We start from the raw sequence: 21,285 nt of genomic DNA, 5'->3' as shown, positions 1-21,285 counted from the left end.
AAAATAATTTAACTAAATATAGTTTACAAAATTTCAATTTAGTTAAAACTCCAGTTTTAACTTAAAAACTCAGTTTTTAACTTTAGTTAAGCTAAAAACTCCATTTAAATTTACTGTTAACCACTGTAAAATTAACTCCAAGTCAGGTACCAAAATTTTCCTGTGCGATGGAAACTACAACGGGTTTTCTAGTGTATTGTTAGTACATGTAAATAAGGCACATGAGGATTTGGGCAAGCTTTGTTCTCCTGTCACTTTACAACTTATTTGAGATGGACTGCGTTTGCTCTCCCACAGAATATCACAGAGTGAATGGGAACATCTGGAACAGTTCAATGCTTTTAAAAATTATTATTTAATAAAGTATGCAAAAAGGATTTCTTCCCCTCTCCTTTGTCTGCAGATACACTGTAGCATGATTTATGATACCGTAATTTGGATCATCTTCAAAGATTTATTTTCAATAGAGGAAAGACCTCTGAAGATGTTCCAGACACTTGTAATCAGATGTTTAGCCACCTAATTTTTATTCATTTTGCATGTTGGGATTTTTTTGAGGGAGGGAGGGAAGATGGCTTTGTTTAATGCTCAATTCTTTATGATAAACTATATAAACTCCACACAAAACCTAAGGCTGTGTGAACCGTGTATTTGTGTTGTCCTTACCACATTTGGTGACCTAAGGATGTTTTAAGACTGTATTTTCAAACACAGTAACTCATACATGAAGAAGAATTAGAATTAGCTGAGAGCAACAATGTAATTTCAACCTTATGGAAAATGCAGTCCCTCTCTTCCTCATGCTGGCCTATTTAGATAGACATGCATCTCTTGGTCACGGCAATGGAAACAGGCTGCCCCCAAATGTTGAATGCATATGTTCATGTGCTTTGCCTCAGTTTGATGACATAATTCTTCAACTGCTTCTAACATTTTTTTAAAGACGCAAATTGTAACATTTTACGAGTGAAAAGGTGGAGGGCGCGGATGAGACATGGGTGACAGTAATGGTAGGTTTTACTGAAAATGGGTAAAAACATTTCTGTTCTCTATGTTTATTAACAAATTCTTGCTTTTACAGTTTTCTAGGTAGAAGCAAAACATTGCTTTAGCTTTCCTTCCCTATCCAATAAGCAGAAGCTTTGTGATAAAAGATGGCTGGTTCGAGGAAATAAGCCTTATAAATGATCTTTACCAGTAGACTGAGGTCATGTGTTATTAGGCATGATAGAATATACATAGAGTGAAGTAAAGGGGGAACATAAGGCTGCAGAGAAAAGCTTACATACACATCAAAATTTCCTCAGGCTACAAATTTTCCTGTTATTTAAAATTAAGAACTACTGCAGCACTGTGTTACTAGTAAATGGCAGCTTCATTTACTACCAGAAACCCATCTCCGTGTAACTCAGCTCATGTAAAAGCAAAAAATTGGAAAAATCTTAATATACAGTGAACAGATTCACCTCTGATAAGCAACACACATAGCACTGAAGGAGAAAAGAGGTCATCAGCCACTGTTCTACATGGTTCATAGAGAAACATCCTAGCAAAAAGAAATTCAAGGATCACTGCTTCTTCCTAGTCTCAAAAACACTGAGCACTTAACCCAAGACATCGTCTTGGACAGAACCCAGAACTCTGCTACATGGGCAGTCAGCAGTTTGTGCCATGTTAACCTATGTTAAGGGTACATGTGTATAAAAACCTCTAGGAAGAAGCGTAAAAGGAGAGGTAGCTGCCTACCTGTCAATCAGTGCAGAAACATACAAGGAAAGAGAGGTAAGAATTGCACCATAATGTACATCCCAGCTGACACACACACACACACCTTTCATTCGTAAGCTCATTCTTCCAGCTTTGTAGGGCACCGGAAACATGCACATGTCTTCTTAAGGCATACATTTTCTGCACACTCATGCAGGAAACCAGATAACCCCACCATCCTCTCGTAATTCAATCCTCAAGTTAGGCACACACACAACGCATCACGTCAATCCCATTCATCTTCAGCACTGTTTGCTCCCGCTCACTCAGAATACCTCATTCGTCCATTCAATCTCACTCAGAGCCATTCAGCCCTGATCTGCCAACTCCCTCCATCACAGGACAATTCATTCTCTTGATATACTTGTTAGGTCAAGGACTGTTTAAGTCACAGGGTATAGAGCTCCCCCTAAAACCTGACTGTGTAAGACCAACTACTGTGCATCACTGAACAACTGCTGTTTTGGTTATCCTTTATTCATGGCTATTTCCTCATCCCCACGGCAGCCAGTGTTTCTTTGTGCTTTCAATTACACCTCCTGTGCTGCAGTAGTTTCAACAGCTAATTAATTGCCTTGGAGAATCTCCTGCTTATACTAATTCTATGAGTCTACTCCAGGGTAAGGTAAACAACATCCAGGAGGCCTGTGCTCTGTTACCACAAACTGGCAACGAACAACAACATATTATTATTATTTTAAGGGATTATTTAGCTTATATTATAAGGTTTTCTTTTCTTTCTAGTATAGCACATGTTTACAGCCTTTCACTGCAAGTATGCTGAGTACTTCAGCTTTACTGCATGTGTGTGCACGTGCAGAGGAATGGAGTTAGACTAAACTGATGCTTCAGTTGTACACTGTGGAGGGAAAGCAATGTTAAAGTCTGAACAGGAACTTTCCATGACATACATTAGTTTGTTCCCACACATGCCGGAATAGACATCTGACTTTAACCAAGTACAATGAGTTATGTTTTTATCTGTTGGGTTTTTTTAAACTGTTTAATACTTGCCATTTATCCCAGTGAGTACAGAGGATATTTCTCGTTATTTCTTAATCCTTGCACAGAAGCACTAATTCTCAGTAGGAGTATGAAGACAACAGACTTTTTAAGGGCTTGGGTTTGTACACTGAAACTCTAGAGCATTTCACAGACCTGCATACCCTAAGGCCACTTTCTCTACCTCTCCTCACATAGATATTGCACACCTATGGTCCCCAAAGACAAGTCAACTGTCAAGCATGTCTGAAAAAGGAAGGGAGCTAATAAAGAGTATTTCCTTGTTTCTCAAACTTCAGGCTTGCTGCTCCTTTTCCCACCCACAGTCAAAATAGACTAATTTGCTGTTTCAATTTATCTACCTATTTTCTCATACAGCTGAGGCTTGGGAGGTGGTAGGGGCTTCTGCAACCAGTAGGTTACTTTTCCAGTGTTCAGTTATGTGCCTAGCAGAATATCGTGATGTTTGGTCAACACTTCTGAATTTACTCCTTTGCAGTGCTATGCAGACTTTGAAAGAACATATCAGAACATCTGTGTTTTATGCTCAGAACTATGACCATCATCTGGATTCAGATGAGACATGAAATTATACTCCTGTTGCTTGCATTTGACCATCCCAATTCACAATTTCTCCTTGCAGCTAGAATGCTCCCTTTCTATCAGGTGAAGCATCAAGGGAAAAACATTCCAGGTCTTCCTCATTCTTAACATCCATTCAGTCAAACTGCTTTTTCCCCTTGTTGTTTTGTGCACATCATGCATAAATGATTCTGTATACAGCAGCGGGGCAAGTCCAGATATGTAACTAAATAAATCTTACAGCATTTGGAAAATCAATATGTGCTAGTGACCTCCTAGTCTCAAGCAGAGGTGGCAGCACACCACAGATACATACTGTTTTACCTTTGGAACCATGGGTAGTTTTAAAATCAAGCTCTTACTAGTATAAACTGAATGATACTTGCAAAAGTCAAAATTACAACATTTTAGCACTTGACATAAATGCAAACTTAAAAAATAATTATTATTGTGAAAGGAAAGTTTCTTTCAAAAAAATCTTCTGTTTAATCAAATGCTATTCTTATGTTACTTACTCCAGTATCACATGCTGAAGCACATACAGAAAATGACAGATGAATCCTGACATCTCCAACCTTAGCCTTGGAGCTAATGCCCTAAAATACTGAATTTACCTTTCTCATAGCTCTGACCCAGTATTAATCATAATTTCCTAATGGTATTGGGTAACACAGTGGGATAACTGTGTTCCTCAGAGTGAAGTTCCTACAGATCAGGTTCTATCACAAAGATATAGGTATGTGGTTTCAGGATAAACCTGTTCTATCTGGTTTAAAGGCTGCGAAAATGGCTGTTCTGCTTGCCCCCCACCTCCAGCCATATGCTTTTATCACTCTTTTTGCACACAGCATTTAGTGATTACCTGTCCACATTGCAAGTTTAACTCTCTGATCTGACAGAGAACTAACCCATAAGAAAACCTTCAAACCATTAACAACCTCATCCAACAAACCCCAGCACTGCAGAGTTACCAAATCTGATGCAGAAATGAATGGGGTAATGCATGTCCAAGGATCATGGAGTCAGCGTTAAGGCCACCTCTGTTGGGAACAGTCTGCTGCATTTCAATTGCATTAGACACAACATAAAATTGCACTGTTAATCACAATGAATATACTCAAAGGGTTCAAAGGGCAGGCAAGAGACTCAACACAGATCTAAAATTGCTGCTTATCACTCAAGAGCAAGGCACATGATCGTTACACAAGGGAAACTCCTCAAGACACTACCTACATTAACCACAAGCAGAGGTCTTTAAACTTCAGGGCGCTCAAATGCACTCAGCTGCCTAAAGGCCTGGACTAAATTAAAACATCTAAATCCCTACTATTCCTAGTCTCTGCCTCTTCTACCAGAAGATGGCATCCTCTGAAGCAGCAGTTGTTGAAAATGGTGGTACTTTAGCTTACATCCCCAGAAACGTAAACTAATAACGCCTCCCCACTCCCCACCAAATTAGGAGCGGGAGGAAAGGAAAAGCACCCATTCAGTTTTGCTGCCTTTGATGAAATTAACTATAACCTCTCAACAAGGATCACCACAAACAGATTTCAGCTGAGAATATCCAACACAGTTTTATACTAGCACCCTGTTTCAAAGAGACTACTAAGGCTAGAAGATACTAAACAACCTAAACAACACTGGCAGCAGAAGGCCCTGAAAAATAGAAGGTAAAATGAAGAGAAAGCACTTTAAGCATTAAACTTTCAAAGGAAATTTGCCTAAACATACATATCCTAAGTCACTATAAATATGACTAGAATGAGGCCCATAAATCTTGATGACATAAGCCAAGACTAGAGGCCAACACAAGCCTCCAGTCTTGCATCCTATATCCTGGATTCCACACATATTAGGCTCTCTGCAGTGCTTAAACTCCAGATACAGTTCATTAATTTATTTTGGACCCTAAAAATGCAAGGGTAACCCTTTACTTGCCACCTTCCTCCTTAAGTCTCTAATGTTAATGAAAGGCTTTATGAGAACTTCCAACAGAATCTGACTTCAGGACAGTAAAAGTGTGAATGGAGTAAGTACTTCCTCCAAGCAAAAATTTAAGAAAAGACTTGAAGACCCAAATACCCGTTGATTCTCTCCCTGACTGTCCCTTAAATAATTAGCCTTTTTGCCAGACAAGGTATGGCTAGTATGCTGAAATAAAACACCATGCAGAAGGACTCATGATTTGGCAGAGTGCAGAACTGTCCACAAAATACTGGATGGCACTCTTCCTGTAAGTTCTTGATTAAATGAAAGTGTGTTGGGGATCTCATCAATGTGAATAAATGCCTGAGGGGAGAGTGCAAAGAGGACGGAGCCAGGCTCTTTTCCATGGTGCCCAGTGACACGACCAGAGGCCATGGGCACAAACTGAAACACAGGAGGTTCCCTCTGAACATCAGGAAATGCTTTTTTACGGTGAGGGTGACCAAGCACTGGCATGAGTTGCCCAGGGAGGTTGTGGAGTCTCCCTCCTTGGAGATAATCAAAAGCCATCTGGACATGGTCCTGGGCAACTGGCTCTAGGTGGCCCTGCCTGAGCAGGGGGGTTGGACCAGATGATCTTCAGAGATCCTTTTCAACCTCAACCACTCTGATTCTGTGATTTCAGTAGGAATGTGGTTGTTGCTTTGGAGCAGAGATAAGAGGGTATAGGGAAAAAATTCAATGTCAGAATTTGTCAAATTTGTCAAATGTCAGAAACAGATTTGCTGTGGATAGCAGTTAGCACTTACATACCACTTCCAGCATACAAACTGTGCTCACCACCTTGCTTTCAGAGACATATACTCTATGTCTAATTAAATCCATTGAAGAGGTCTTCTATTGACTTGAATTGGAAGTAGATTAGGAATCAGTATGCATAAGGTTATGTTTGAAGCTCAGTATGATGTAAACATCCTGTAAGGATGTTCAGTATTTCTGAGACAATGGAAATTTGTTTTTCCAAACAAATGGAAAAAACATTAACCCTCCTTTTTCCCTCACTCAGACTGATGAAGGAGAGAGAAATGCCTTGCCAAAGGCAAGGGCATGACAGAAAGCGAAGGAGCTTCCTGACTCCTAAACTCTTTCCTCTTTCGTACTACGCCCTGTTGCCCCCCGAAAATTACCCAGGATTCTAAATGCTGTCTGTATATTCATATTTAATTCCAAATTCATCGCTATCTTTAAAACAAATCCTCTTCCAGAACATGCCCCAAGGACTCGTATTCTCACCAGTCTTTATTAGGGGGCAGGAAGTTTACCTGCTTTACCTGACTTTACAAATGGAAGGGAATTGACAGCGACTCCTACTTCCTTTGGGAGACGACCAGAATCTGTGAGAAAAATTCAAACATCTCTTTTCAGATTTGTATCTTTAAACACAGAATTGTAACAGGTGGCTTATTCTAAACGACCCTTTTATCTCATTCACTAGCTTTACTGTATACCAAAAAGAAGAGTTCTCTCCTGCTGGGAAAATCTCATTTTCAATTTGTCCATCAGCTAATCATTTGGGAAGATTCAAGAGAATTACAAACTAATGAATTTAATCCTGTAAGAGCCACAAAATGCATACCGTGTATTAAAAATGAAGAGACAGTGCAGCAGCTCACGTATTCATCATGGATTTCTGGACTTCTTTAGTCCTCAGTTACCCTCCTAAACATAAAATTGTGATTTCACCTTCTCTACAAGAATCACCATCCTTGATCACATAGGCCTGCACATTAATGGAAACCACACACTAGTTAGCCACAGTCATCATCGAATGGTTTGGCATATCCAACTGAGCTTGAGCTGAAGCAGCTCATTTGTGTCCAATGAGGCCACGGACACATGTTCTGGCATGTTGGCTAATACTGAATCAAATCCTGGAGACACAAGCAAGTCTTTCATTGCACCAAGACTGGAGGTAGGAAGAGGGAGAAGAGGAAGAGGGAAGGGAGGGAAGGAAGGGAAGAGGATATGTTCTGCCAGAGGAATTAGACCACACAGAATTTTCAAACATGACAGCAAGACCAGCAAGAGCTTGTTTGTCACAAATTCTAGCTACAGCATTAATGAAAGGTTTCAGTGGACTTAAGCAGAGACAGGCTACTCATCCTTTTGCAAAGCTGCTAGTTCTAGTAGCATTACTTAGGCAATATAGTCAGCAAGTGTTGCATATTTAATTCCACGAGTTGATTTCTGCGATCATATCAGAGCCAGAGATAACAAGCAAGCACTGCGACTTCTGAATTTTTAAACAGAAAAAAACTTCAGAAAGAGTATGTTTTTAAATACTTTACTGGCAAAATTTACATTATTTATGAAAATACTGCATAGAAATTTAATGCCAGCAGCATTACACTAAATTTGAAGACAACATTGTTGGAGCTTTTTCTCCTACTTTAAGTGGAAATCATAAAAAATCATCATAATAAAAAGCATATAATCATAAATCATAAACCATTTCACTACAGATGCCTTCTAAAAATGTCTCAATGTAGGAACTGTAGGAATTCTGCTCCCTTGTCACTTAAAGTTACAGCAGCAAAAAATCCCAACTGATGATCTGTAATGGGTAAGAATTTGCTGAACAGTACTTTTTTCAAGCAAAAACCAAGTACCTGAAAAACTCACTTATCTTACATCAGTTTGATTCCGTAATTTCTTGGATGGTTATGTAAAGAGGGTATCAGAAATAATCCCTTGATACTCACCCTGAAAGATGTCATGACCTGAGATCCTGCTGTACCATATCAAGAACACACAAGTGCTAGGAAAAGCATTATATTCAGAAAGTATTACAACAGCTTACCATGCCAGGAGGGATTCCTGTTTGTGACCTCTAATTTGTCATGGAAGCCAGGACTCCTGCCAAGCCCTTCCATGTCTACATCAAGACTGGTGAAGCCATTTACTTGATTTCTGTCCCTGGTGACAGTGTTAATGCGAGTCGGGATAGGTTCAAATGTAGGGTCTAACTCCAAGATCAGCCTGTTCAGTTGTTCAATGGACTGATCAATATCCAAAGTTGGAGAAGCTGGCAAGTCCCCTGCATTCCGTCCTAGATCCAGGCCATTTGTGTCCCTCTGAGGCACTGGCCTTGACTTAAAACTCTCAACACTGGCATGTTCTGCCGCTTCAGCAGCACCTGGCATGCTTCCTAGCCCCCTCTGCACAGCATCTCTGCTGCTGGAGCCACGTGTCGGGGTGTCTGGGACTCGGGACTGGCTCTGGACACTGCCCGAATTCTCCACAGTGTTATGAATGCCAACCCTAATTTCATTCTCTGAGGCAAAACCATATTGGTGAGCAGTGACCATCTGCTGCTGGCGTACCCAGGTCTGAGTAGAGTAGTTACTTGGGCCATAGGCTTGAGGCTGGGGTGAGACAGAAGGATTCCGTTGCAATTGCTGAGTTGACTTCGGCTCAGTGCTTCCAAATGCTCTCTCATAGAGGGGATCCACACCAATTCCGAGGTCTGGGGCAAAAGCATTGTGATGCTCTTCCCCAGTGTTACTTCCAAAGCCATCCGAAAGAAGTGAGTTCTGACTGCTCTTATGGCAACTAAAGTTCCCTAGGTGCGTGGAGTGCTGCCCTTCTGAGGAAGACAAAGTCCCAATGCTGTCCACGCTGTGAAGGTCATGATTAGGCATTTCATCATCCAGAATATCAGTCTCCCTGTCCTTCAGTTTGGTGTCTCCATTCACGTGAATTTGAGCTGGCACTATGTGGCGAGTCCCACTGTACTTGCTTCGGGCATCAGTCATATCCTTGGTGGTGTTGACAGAATCCTCCAGACCAAAGCCACTAAGTAGCTGGTCCAGTTCTGCCTTCTCTTGTGGGCTCAGACCCCGTTTGACTCCTGGCACAAGGCGCTCCTCAGTCTTGTCTGTCCTGATGGAAGCTGTTGAGTGTCCTGAATCACTGCTGACAGACAGGGTATGATCACTGTGATCAGGACTGCCAACCACGGGAACACCCTGAGCAACACCAGGGATGCTGCTGTCTGAGGAGCTCTTCTTTCTCACTTTTGCATACAAACTGCCATCAATGGGACCTTGGGTATGCAGCACTGTGGAGAGATAAGTAACAAGGAAAGGGAGAGAAAAGGACAAGGCGTTATATAAGGGCTTTGACTGGTGTCGTACCACATGACCGAAGTACTGCTACTCCTAATGGTATTGTTTCTGTAAAACTAAATTGGCTCTACAAATACAGCATCAACCAATGGCATTATCTTCTTTCATTTTACATTTCAATTTATAACAGTTTTCTTGATGGAAATATAATATGCCATTCATAGCTCAAGATCAAATACAGTTATGTCTTTTTATGCTGTTTTGAATGCATGTTTATGGCTCCACAAACTCTTCATTCTAATTTGAAGAATTACATTATTACAGTGCTAGAAATTTGAGAGGCAGCTGCCATGCATTCCATTCAGAGCAATGGTAGGAACCTACCCGCAATACTTGCCTTAAACATATATCATGCAATTACCAGTTCATCCATTTCTACGTGATGGTCTAACTACACTATGAGCAATCATTTACTCCTTTTCTTGGTGGTGCAAGGAAAAAACAGGCTTTCAATCAGAGCTGCATTCCTTGGAATATATGTAAAGCCTCTTCACAAAGGCATGCACAAGGAAATGTTAGACTATGAAATTTCTACACGTGTGAAGGATCTGGTATGCATTTCACATTTCAATTTTAATAAGCAAGGCCATAATCCCTTAAAAATCAGAATATAACTCCTTCCTCATCAATGATGGGAAGAACCTAACTTTATTTCTGATCTCTGAGATACTCAACTAAAGTTTATGAATAACCATTCGTAACAAATATGGGCTAGAAGTTTTCTTTCTGTTTAGAACATCTTTAGAAAAGACAACAATTTTGCAAGAAAATGCATATACTAAGTTTACTAAGGCCGGGTGTTGAGAACAGACAATATTCCTGCTTCCAGTTGCATAAGCAGAACTTAGCATGCTTCACTGACATCAGCTATGCACAGAAGAACTGGGTGAGCCAAGTTTTACCTTCTCACAGGGCTAATGAACTCAAGTGGAGGGCTTCACTGAAGTGACTATATTGCTTTTGATCCCAAAATGGTTACTGGCATCCATGAACCCTGCTGCTTCTTGCTATCTCGATGCACACATCCTGTATTTTTTAATCTGATATATTGATTTTCTTTCATGCTGCAGCCACCAGCCCATCTTAATTATTTCTTTTCAATAATCAACAAAAAAATGAATGCAAAACATACAGCAGAAAGTCAAAAGAATCAGAAGTTAGAGACTAAAATCTCAGCCTTAGAATTGTCTCCTATGTACATACCTCTGCATGTTTTATCACATATGTAATATTTTAGATATTATGCTTTACTGCTAACAGGAATCACATAAAATATATACTCAACAATAACAAACACAAAATACATACAAAATGGGTAATTAAAGTTGTTGAAAAAAATCTCTTTTTGCTTCCCAGAAAAAAAACCACACAAACTTGAGCAGATTTTTATATACCATCAGAAAGTAAAAAATCCATTTGAGTTAAAAATTCTACTGTGTGAATAATCTCTTCCATGTTATTTCAGTACTACCAACACTGTCAATGGATAAAACCACAGAACACTGAATACAGCGATTCCCCTCTGGAACATTTTAAAAGCTCAAGAGTTTATTTGAATCCAGCTTATTTTATCCAAACCACTTTTTCCTACCTCTGCCTGTCAGGGCTTTTTAAAGCTCTCCTTGACATTACAGATCAAAGAGAAGAAATGAAGCCGTGGGAGGCACATTCTTATGATCCTTTATTGGACTTGTTTGTCCAACTCCCACACACATCACACAGGTTAGACCAACCTGAGGTAGAGTATGGCTACTGGGCTCTTACCCAGTGCTGAATATGAACACAATTAATTCTGTTTCTTATGAAAAGCTTTAGGAGTAAATATTTCTACTGTCCACCAAGCCAAGAAAGTAAAGTGAGTGGTTCTACTTTCAAAAGATTTAATGCTCACTTACTAAAACACTTATATTATGCAGAAGTTTCTGAATAACTTTTCCTACCCGTAGTTTGAGAAGTGTCTGATAATAAGAAAATTAGACCATTACAATTTAGGAACAGGCAGATTTTTGTCAAAGGTAACCAATGTTTCGTCTAATTTAGGAACAGGCAGATTTTTGTCAAAGGTAACCAATAGTTTCGTCTACATCTGTGGCCGTTCCAGAATCAAAAGAGCCACGGAGAGCCCAATGTATTTCAACATCAACTCGACCACACGTTTTCAAAATATACTTAAAATAGCATCATGATCATGAAGCTTCCGAACTAGGAAGCTTTTCTAGGCAATACTATTTTAGAAAAAGCATTATTCAGAAATTGTACCCATGACGGCAATGAATTCATCGGTTTACAATGGCAAGAAAAGTGGTCTGGTTGGAAAAAGCCTTGGGACATACTGCCAAGTTTCCATCAGTTAAAATACTTATATACTGGAGGTTATATGATAGGTTTAATAGATTTTAGCTAATAATTAAAGGACAACTTTTTACTTTTTAAGGATTAGGTACTATTACTTGTCTGACGCTGATTTTAAAAACAGCATATGCAAAAGACCAAAATACTCCTTTTCAGAACAAGTCATCAGCCTAGGGAAAAAAGAAAGCAAATCCCCTTGTTGCAGAATTTCTCTATGGGCAAACGGTTAAAAGTTTGCTTAAGTTTATGATGTGTAAATCCCATGGTGAAAAGAGCTGCTATGCATGAGGTTGAATATCTGTGTACAGATATTTAAAAACAACATTTATGAAAAAAATACCATATCTAAGGAAAATACAGCCAATTGACAGTTTCTCAATCTCATGCTGTGATTTCTCATAAGCTGTCACTACTGCTAGGACAATGAAGCACACTTGGCACTTCATGTGGAATTACTTAATACAGTTACCACAATAAATAGTAAAAATTAAAAAAAACAACCTACTAAGAATAACTATTAGGTGATTTTTTTGTCTTTTCTGTGTGCTTAGTTTTGAGTTTAAAAAACTAGAAAACAATACAAGACTGCTTTGTTTTGAATAGTTGAATATCCTGACACAAAACAGACTTGAAGAGGTTACAGGTCTGAACTGGAACGCAGTTAAGTAAATACAGGACTAGTACACTTGAACCATTAACAAGTCTCCCTGTCTGACTTTTCTGTTACCCAAACTAGGCACAGTGCTGTAAATCTCTCAAACATGCTAATCAGCCATAAATACCTCACACCAGATGAAACATTCTAGCAGGCAGATTTGGTTTGCCATACAGAAATGTTAAGTTTGTCAAATAAATCTGTCAAATTCTCAAGTACGGCCATGGAAGCAATGGAAAACCTTTGTGCATTTCCCTCCATTAGCCCTCCTTGTACTATCACACAGTGCCATCCCAGCATAGCAACAGGTGTACAGACAAGAAGATGGGCAGACTGCCAGTGGACTACTGACCTGAGGGTCTTGCACATGTGCGCTCTGTAAGGTTCAGAGGTAACCCTGCCCAGTACTTCTTCCACTAATACAAAATTATCAAATTTATTCTGCATGTTGCCTGGAATGCTGAGCAACCACAAACCATTTGGGGGTCTCCCAACTGTGAACCGTACTGCTTCCGTTCTGAAGAAGAGACGTGAATTCTGCTTACCAGTAGCATCTCTACTTAAAATTATGCCATTTCGTTTGGGAAAAAACCCAGAAAATTAAATACAAACAACAAACCTACAGTAACATAAGTGGATTATAAATCTCAAGAATTGTTCCATCTCCCCTCTTTATGCTTCCATTTGAAACAAATAAAACAACTTTTAGAAAGTTGTTTTTTTAATTAAACATCTGTACAGTATCTCTACACACAAATTGGGAAATGTGCAGAAATAATTCCTCAATGTATTTTTAATGGTGTTAAGAATTAGCACCATTGGATATAAATATGAAAACAACTTTCAGCAGAGGATGGGGTTTCAGTTGCTTATGATCTTTGTTTGCTGTTTACCTATTAAGTATGCAAACTAGAGCACTCAGGTGCTTCTTTCCATCAGACTTTGGATTGGATACAACAGCTCTACAATATTCAGGAGTTTGTTGGGGTTTTGTTTTGTTTTTTCCAATTCTGAACAATTTACATTTCTTGGAGACTGTTCCTTTTCATACTGCATTTACACATCAGTACAAAGCTTGGACTTAAACTACTTCAGGATTCTAAGATGTCTTAAGTAAATTTAAAAGCATCTTTTTCTGATAAATGTAGAACTTAAATGGCTGTCTTTGAACTCTCAAACGATTCCATTGCTGGCTAAGACATTTAATTAATTACTACTCAAACCCCAGTTTTAATCTGAGCTATAGTTTGTAGTGAACACTAAGAAGAGATTGTAAAAAGTTTCACGTTTCTCTGGCTAGTTAGCATTAACTGGTAAGCATCAAGGAAGGGTGTAGGAATGTTTTAGACAAGTAAATCAGATGAAAGGAAGAAAAATTTTGCTAGAGGAATTTCTTCCTCCCCTAACTTGTCACATAGATGAATGAAAATGTCTTTTTGCAACCAGAGCTTTTAAAAAATACTTAAAAGTATAGCTCTCTACTACACTGAAGAATGGCATCTGTACTCATTAGAAGCCTGATTGATAGAGAGATACTACAGGGAACAAGAAGAGTCTTTCTGGGACTTCTCATAGGGTTTGGCTCAGGATGGCCCAACACAAAATTTGGTTAGAACAGAGGCAGCAAACTTAAGAGATTGAAAGGTTCATGGCCAGGAGAGGAAAGCTTAAACACAGAAGTCTGAATATGTTCATGAGTCTGTATATGGAAACATGTCATTTTTATGGGCAAACTCAGCAAATCTGATCTGAAGCTTCAACAGTAGTAACCATGTTTTTGCTGCAGTATGGTCCCTGTTAAAAATAAAATCTCTGAAATTTGAGATTCTCCTAAGATGGCTAGAACCACTTTGTATAAGCAACCGACAATTGTGAGCTGTCGTGGCTTCCCAGTTACTACATGTGCTAATGAATCACACAGCCCTGTCAGAACTGAACACCATGGCAGAAGGGATAATGTCTGCACACTAGCATCTCTGTGAAGTATTTCGGCACCATAAAACTGGCAACTAGGTTTTGTGGCATGCAGTGTCTCACTCTGTTACCTCAAGATTGCTGGTATGTGGAAAGCCAGTGGATTAAAAAGCCTGAACAGCTGTGGACATGAGTACTATCTTATTCAGCGTCAGCCTAAGTGTGTTCATAATCAAGACCACAAGCCTAGGTATACCGCTTATTAAGAACTTCACAATGAAAGAAACTAACAGCTTGAAATATTTTATACACCCTGCATTATTATCTGATAAATGTAGATTATCTAAATTGGAAGGAAATGCATATACATGAGAGGAGAACCAAGAACTCAACTTGACTAAATGAGCAAACAATTTACTAGGATTCCCAGTCCTGCACGAACCATTTAAAGTGAGCACCCAGCTATATAAAAAAGGCATTTAAGCTGCACAAGGAAAATGTAATCAGTAAAGCGTGGGATCTAGATGTCCTGCTTAAGTATCCATATCTGAAAGTCTGGTCCACTGCCAAGCTTCAAAAATCCCTAAGGCAGTTTCTCGAAGCAGTGGCTCCCCAAACAGAGGTTGCCCCAGTCACAAGTAGGATGGTGAGCCTAACAGACACTACTTTTGATATTTATGCTAGAGCTTGAGGAGTCATGTTATGTTATCTGTCTACAAGTGAAGCAAGAAACAGAAATGTTTGGGACCCGCTGACTTTTGGCTGTGAACTTAAAGATGAATACGATATTGTTAGATTTCACAAGGAAACACCTGTAATTGTGGAATAAAACAATTTACTTGCAACTAGACCATTTTGCTCTAGGAGGCAGCTGCCTTTTTAGAAACCTCAAATAGTCACCAAAAATTATCATTCTGCATTATAAACGTACGAGAAAGAAAAGACTCACAGCTAAACAAAAATCCAGCTGCTCCTGAGGAGTCTGGATTTTTAAATTTGCAGCTCCTGATCATGAAAACACATGGATATTGCACATAACAAATTGAAATTATTTTCAAATTTGGACAGTTGTAGGAAAACATTCTTAGATTAATTTTGGGGTTTTTTAATTTAATTATGACAAGCACTTACATGTAATTATCTAGTAATGATAAAAAAAAGATTCTGGTGTGTGATGCTGAACAGCATTAGGAATTTAGTTTTACCTCAGACTTATGTAAGATTTGTCACTGCAAGTCCAGTGGAAAGAATACAACTTAGTTGAAGTAAAAAATCAACTCTACCTAGAATTTTTTCCCTCCTAACTTGGTTTAAAAGGAATATGAAATGCTGTATGAGGCAAAAATCATAATTTTATTTTAAAATAAAGCATTTCTGCCGGGGGGGAATGAAATATACAGTACCACACTCTGTTGACAGAGTCAGTGTTTACAGAGCACGTGTATATGTCAGTCATTTTACCCAAGTGTTATACTGGGCAACCTGAGATATGTTTCTGAACCAGAGTAACCCAGAGAATACTTAGATATGAATTATTTTAAATGGAAACAACCACAACAAATCTATCTCCAAAGGTTCAGTGATATCGTAGTAGAGAACATGCAAATAGTCAAAAGAAATACAAGACCTAGATTTTTATTTATGTGTGTACATACATATAAAATACATATATATACACTATTTTATATATACTCTTTCTATATAAACTATATATAAAAACTAAATATATATATATAAACTATGTATACATGGTTTATTTGTTCATAAAACCAGGACAAATGAACTATTCAAATACTATAAACCTTCAGAATTAAGGTTTTGAAGTTGTTCTTCTCATATTACATAACATCTTCATTTCATATTCTACCTGTTTCTAAATCATAATTTTGGAATTACCTCTGCACTAAGACTTTTGGACTTCACTTTACTCTGGTCTTTATCCACGTTTTCCCCCAAAAAGTGATAACCAACTTAATCACATAAGTGAAGCTATGCATATAGACAGGGAACATTTTTGACCAAAAAAAAAGAGAAAATATACTAGCAATGCAAAATTTTATTCTGTGCACCTTGCTAAATAATGGTACTGCAGAGGCCTTATGCATTTGATACCTCATCTCAATGCACAACTCAATCTCATTTTTTCCGAGGAAGCAACACTCTGTAAAATGCGGGAGTAACACAGCTGTCAAAAAACAAGCGAAGTTCACAACGGTGGAGACCTAAGTAATGCTGGAATTTAGTTAACCAAACCGAAGGGGCCCACTTTCTTTCAGCCTGACCTCTCTTCCCAGGAGCTGTTCCAACTCCCTGAACTGCCCAGGCTGAAGCCTGACAAAATTCCCACACTGAATCTGAATTACACACACACACCAGTATCAGGGACTCTCTTATAAATGAAAGCCTCAGAGCAAAGGGTATGTCTGTATTTTCACTCCCATACCTAATGCACAAAGAGGAACTTATATAAAAATTAGGAGTTGAAATACCAACACATACCAAATTCAGTGGCTTCCTTCCAAGCCTGTGTTTCCTGGCACTTCCCTCCTTGAAATCCAAATACCCAAAGGCAGGCTTGTGAGGTAAAAAGAGGTTTCAGCCTTTCAGCCTTTTGACTTGTCCCCACAGCTACTCCATTCACCACTTGCGAAAACACATACAAATGCAAGCCAGCTAGGTAAACACATATACCACAAATTCAGCCAGAGCCTTCTGACCCAGTCCACCTGAACAAAAAGAAGAAGGTTGCAAATACACAAACCTTTGCACACTGTACCCTTGTTCATGTTGCAGCAGGAAACATTACAGGAGACCTGGATTATTTTTTTCAACCTCATAAATAAATATTTCTACCTTCAGGCAAACCTGGACAAGTCCAGAGCTGCATTCCTTTAAAGTTAAATCTTTTTATGTGTGCTTGTCTTTTCCTTTCTCCCTCCCTAACAAACACAGGCCCTCATTCCTTGCAAACTCTTCACATATAATTCCTATAAAATCCATACAGAAATACATGTGGTTTGTATTTCCAGTTATTGAACCACAAGAAAGCTTCTTACCTCTTTACTAGGCACGATCAGGAACCTTCTGCAATAGTCAATCATCGGCTCATTTAAATCAACTAATACTCTCTAAGCAAAACCCTGCACGGAGGAAAGCCAGAGTTAGGGCAAACACCCCAGCTTAAAAAGGCAAGAAATGTATCTACTCCTGCTGTTTGAGCCGCAACTGCTGTTCTTGCTCCTCGAGGTAAATGGTCTTGCTAAAAGAAGCATGAGACTTGTATCAGCCAGAAAAAGCAAATGAAAATGTAAACACGAGGGAGGAGCCTGAGGGGACAATCAGGTTCAATGAAATCTGAACTCCTGGAGCCAAGGAGGAGTGGAAATGTGTTGGCTGAAAAGGTAATTCAGTCTACAAGCTATTTCCTTACAGTGGTTCTTTTCTCAGTCTGTTTCAACATCCAAATGAAGCCGAGTGAGTTTCGGCTCCCAGATCATTTAGCCACACACTTATGATTGCTTGCTTTTGATGTCTTTTTCCTAAAACAAACAGCATTTAGCAAATGTTGTTCTTCCACACTGAACAATCAGGTCAGACACGCTCATCCATGTCTTCAAGAATTTGTATATTATTGGAGTTCTCAGGCAAGAAAAGCTTTCTGGAAGTCCTGCAGCGATAACGTTTATTTTTATGTAGCAGCTGCTGCTCTCAAGCTCCCAAACCCCAGCAGGCTTTGACTCCTTCTCTGTCTCTGGAATGAATCAGCTCAAACTAGGGGGAGTGAGCCTCTTAGTTCCTCTTTTAGTAACAGCTGTATCTCACCACACAGCAGCCTGCAAACTTTTGCTCTAAACATTATTACAAATGTAACGCATGCATCACCACCAGCCAGCCATGCCCCTAGATAACATTGATTTTCTATTTCAGGGACTGTCAACACTTTAACAACTTCTCAGTTGAACAAAGGATAAAAGTGGCTCTTGCATCCACAAAATACATCTACCTGTTCATTGCTTATGAAAGAGTTGGAAGTTAAGTTCAAACCTAATTCAGAAAGTACACACTTTTCTGTTCAAGTGTTGCTGTTCTTGCAAATCAGTAAATGGCTGCACATGAAACCAGTCAGGACTCTGATAAAAGACACAAACCACACAACACAAGCTATGCTGGCAGTACTTTCCCAGAACCAGAGAACTGTCTCTCTCCTCTGGGACAATGCAGAATTGCTTGTAAGCTGGAAACTTCCAGCATCTGCCTTGAAGATATGAAAAGAAACAAAAAGGTATATTCAAAACTCTCGATGCAAACTGGTAAGTCTCACTTAAAACGCAAATTTAGATTTGGTCTCACTCTGTTTTGGTTCTCTGTGAGGAAAAACCCCAACTGTATTCCTTGCTTCAATTACAGGCCTCTTCTGCTCCTTCATAAGCCTGCACTGCACCTGCATGCTGGTGACCTTGGACCATTAGCACTCAGCATGCTTGAATGCAGGCTGGGGCTCAACACTGACACCTGCACTAGCTAGATTACCAGAAGAAACCTGGACCAGGTAATAGCAGCTCTGAATAAATTAACTTATCCTATGGATAGTTTACCTGCAACAGATTCATTCAGACAGATCACCATGCTGCTGAAATTTTATTGCTCTAGATAGCCTTAGTGGTGCTCCATACAATCATTCCAAGAACGCTTTGGGAACTCAAGCAAGGCCTGTATAACTACAGGTTAAACCTATCCATGGATATGTTTAGGAAGATGTTCTCAAACCGCATCACCCAACTGGTTTTGCTAATGCTTCCTCTGTTATCGGTTCCAGGCTTTCTGGGACACATCACCCTTTGCAGTACTGGGTACTTCTGGTTGTGTGCACGTTCTCACATCTGAGGACTATCAGAATACTGGGTGTGCCAGTCTGGTCCAGTTCAGGTATGGAACATATAAATTCTGTAAGCTAAGCTACAATATATCCCTCTTCAAAGCTTTTATGCTGACTGTTGTGAGTACAGATATACCTGGTCTGGCGCAGAGTGGCAGAGAAGGGTCATGCAAATGAACTGATCACAATGAACTGATCAAAAGTCTTGGGAAAAAGAGATGGATCAGCATTGTGAATCCGTATCATCTTAGACCTTTGCATTGCCCAATCGTGGTGCTTTCTACAATCTGGAAACCTAAAACTGCATTTAGTGCAACTCTCAAACTGTGATATAAAAAGTAGGTCCTGATTTGGTAAATTGGTCCAAGGCTGCAAGATCAATTCCTGGTTCATAAACATTCATCTGGCAATCCTTTAATACATTTTTAGAGAATTGTAATTTGAGGATAACAGAACGGACTGGAAAGAAAGGAAAAAGGTATGAAGTCATCTTCTACCACTGTTTTTCCTTCCCTTGACTATCCAAGACTTCCAAGCAAATGCTGATGTTCATATATGCATTCTATTTTAAAGAACTAGTTTTCCAACATGAAATAGCAGTAGCTAAGTCATCAGGAAGCTGTTTGGTTTGCTATGCTTCTCAAGTCCCTGACTCTAACATAAAAATAAAGGAGGCTGAAGAAAACAAGGCATGTATCACAAAAACAAAAAGTGAACAAACACTCTGAAAGGAAACCAACTGAGGGGGTTGCTGTTAGTAAAATGTTAACAAGCAGGACCCTCAGGCTCACATGAGGTCCTCAAACCTTGAATCTTTTGAGAAGCAAAGGAGAGGGCATCCAAGACCCTATAGAACCTTTATGCTATGCAAATGCTAATTTGTATTTCCCAGCCATTCAAAAGGATCACATTTGTACTTTAATGATTTTACAAGTACTCTGGAGTAAGAAAAAACTGCTTCACAAAGCACAGCTTCTATACCAGAGGCTGGCTGCTGTCCAGCCAGCATGGAACACGGGCAGAGCCAGCCAGCACAGACTCACCCTCAGAATACTGTAATATATTGTCCCACCTTTGTGCACCTGGGATCAAAAGAAAATAATACTTGTGCCATGATCCAAAGTACAAAGAACAGACTGATACATATATTACTGCAACCCGATATACAGAAGCTAGTATCTATTGTGTCATTTCAGTTCTACTTCTGCAAACCTTTCTCAGTCATTTAAGCATAGACTTAACTTGGATAACCAGCAAAAGAATAACAAAATGTCATAGTACAGAAACATCACCACAAACAAGTACAAAACACTAAGCAAAGTTTAAGGGCATAACAAAGTCACTGAACTACGTGAAACTATTTCCTTTCATTCATTCCAAAAACAAAGTCCATCTTCAGGAACACTCCATTAATTTGCAAGTGTGTACTCCAAATGTGGAGGTTCAGAATTCACGATTATTCTTCCTTACAGCTGGAACAGCACACTCACCTTGAGTCATGGCTTTTCTCTTACTATACTGTTAGGCTTCCAGCAAAAATTAGTTATGCTCATTAGATGTGAAGCAGCAGAAAAACACTGATGACTCTACATGGTTGCTGAAAACTGTACAGGACCACAGTAAAACAACTGTAAAGTTGTAAACTAAAACTTCCAACAAGGCCAAGTGCCGGGTCCTGCACTTTGGCCACAACAACCCCATGCAGCGCTACAGGCTTGGGGAAGAGTGGCTGGAAAGCTGCCTGGCGGAAAAGGACCTGGGGGTGCTGGCTGACAGCCGGCTGAACATGAGCCGGCAGTGTGCCCAGGCGGCCAAGAAGGCCAATGGCATCCTGGCCTGTATCAGAAATAGTGTGGCCAGCAGGAGTAGGGAAGTGATCGTGCCCCTGTACTCGGCACTGGTGAGGCCGCACCTCGAATACTGTGTTCAGTTTTGGGCCCCTCACTACAAGAAGGACGTCGAGGTGCTGGAGCATGTCCAGAGAAGGGCAACGAAGCTGGTGAAGGGTCTAGAGAACAAGTCTT

At 39.6% G+C, this 21,285-nt stretch overlaps 1 protein-coding gene across 2 annotated transcripts in view; it reads right to left on the bottom strand.

Moving 5' to 3' along the window:
* The window catches only part of TNS3 (tensin 3), a 191,853-nt gene that overhangs the window by 67,181 nt on the left and 103,387 nt on the right, over nucleotides 1-21,285 (bottom strand). For both annotated transcript variants that reach the window (XM_009289806.2, XM_019474767.1), the window contains one exon: nucleotides 8,138-9,397. In XM_009289806.2, the coding sequence (XP_009288081.1) occupies nucleotides 8,138-9,397 (1,260 nt within the window). The remainder of the gene's footprint in view (nucleotides 1-8,137; nucleotides 9,398-21,285) is intronic.

This window comes from Aptenodytes forsteri, unplaced genomic scaffold, assembly GCF_000699145.1.
Source record: "Aptenodytes forsteri isolate BGI_AS27 unplaced genomic scaffold, ASM69914v1 Scaffold234, whole genome shotgun sequence".
NCBI classification, from domain to species: Eukaryota; Metazoa; Chordata; class Aves; order Sphenisciformes; family Spheniscidae; genus Aptenodytes; species Aptenodytes forsteri.
This window is presented reverse-complemented; position numbering and strand designations above follow the sequence as displayed.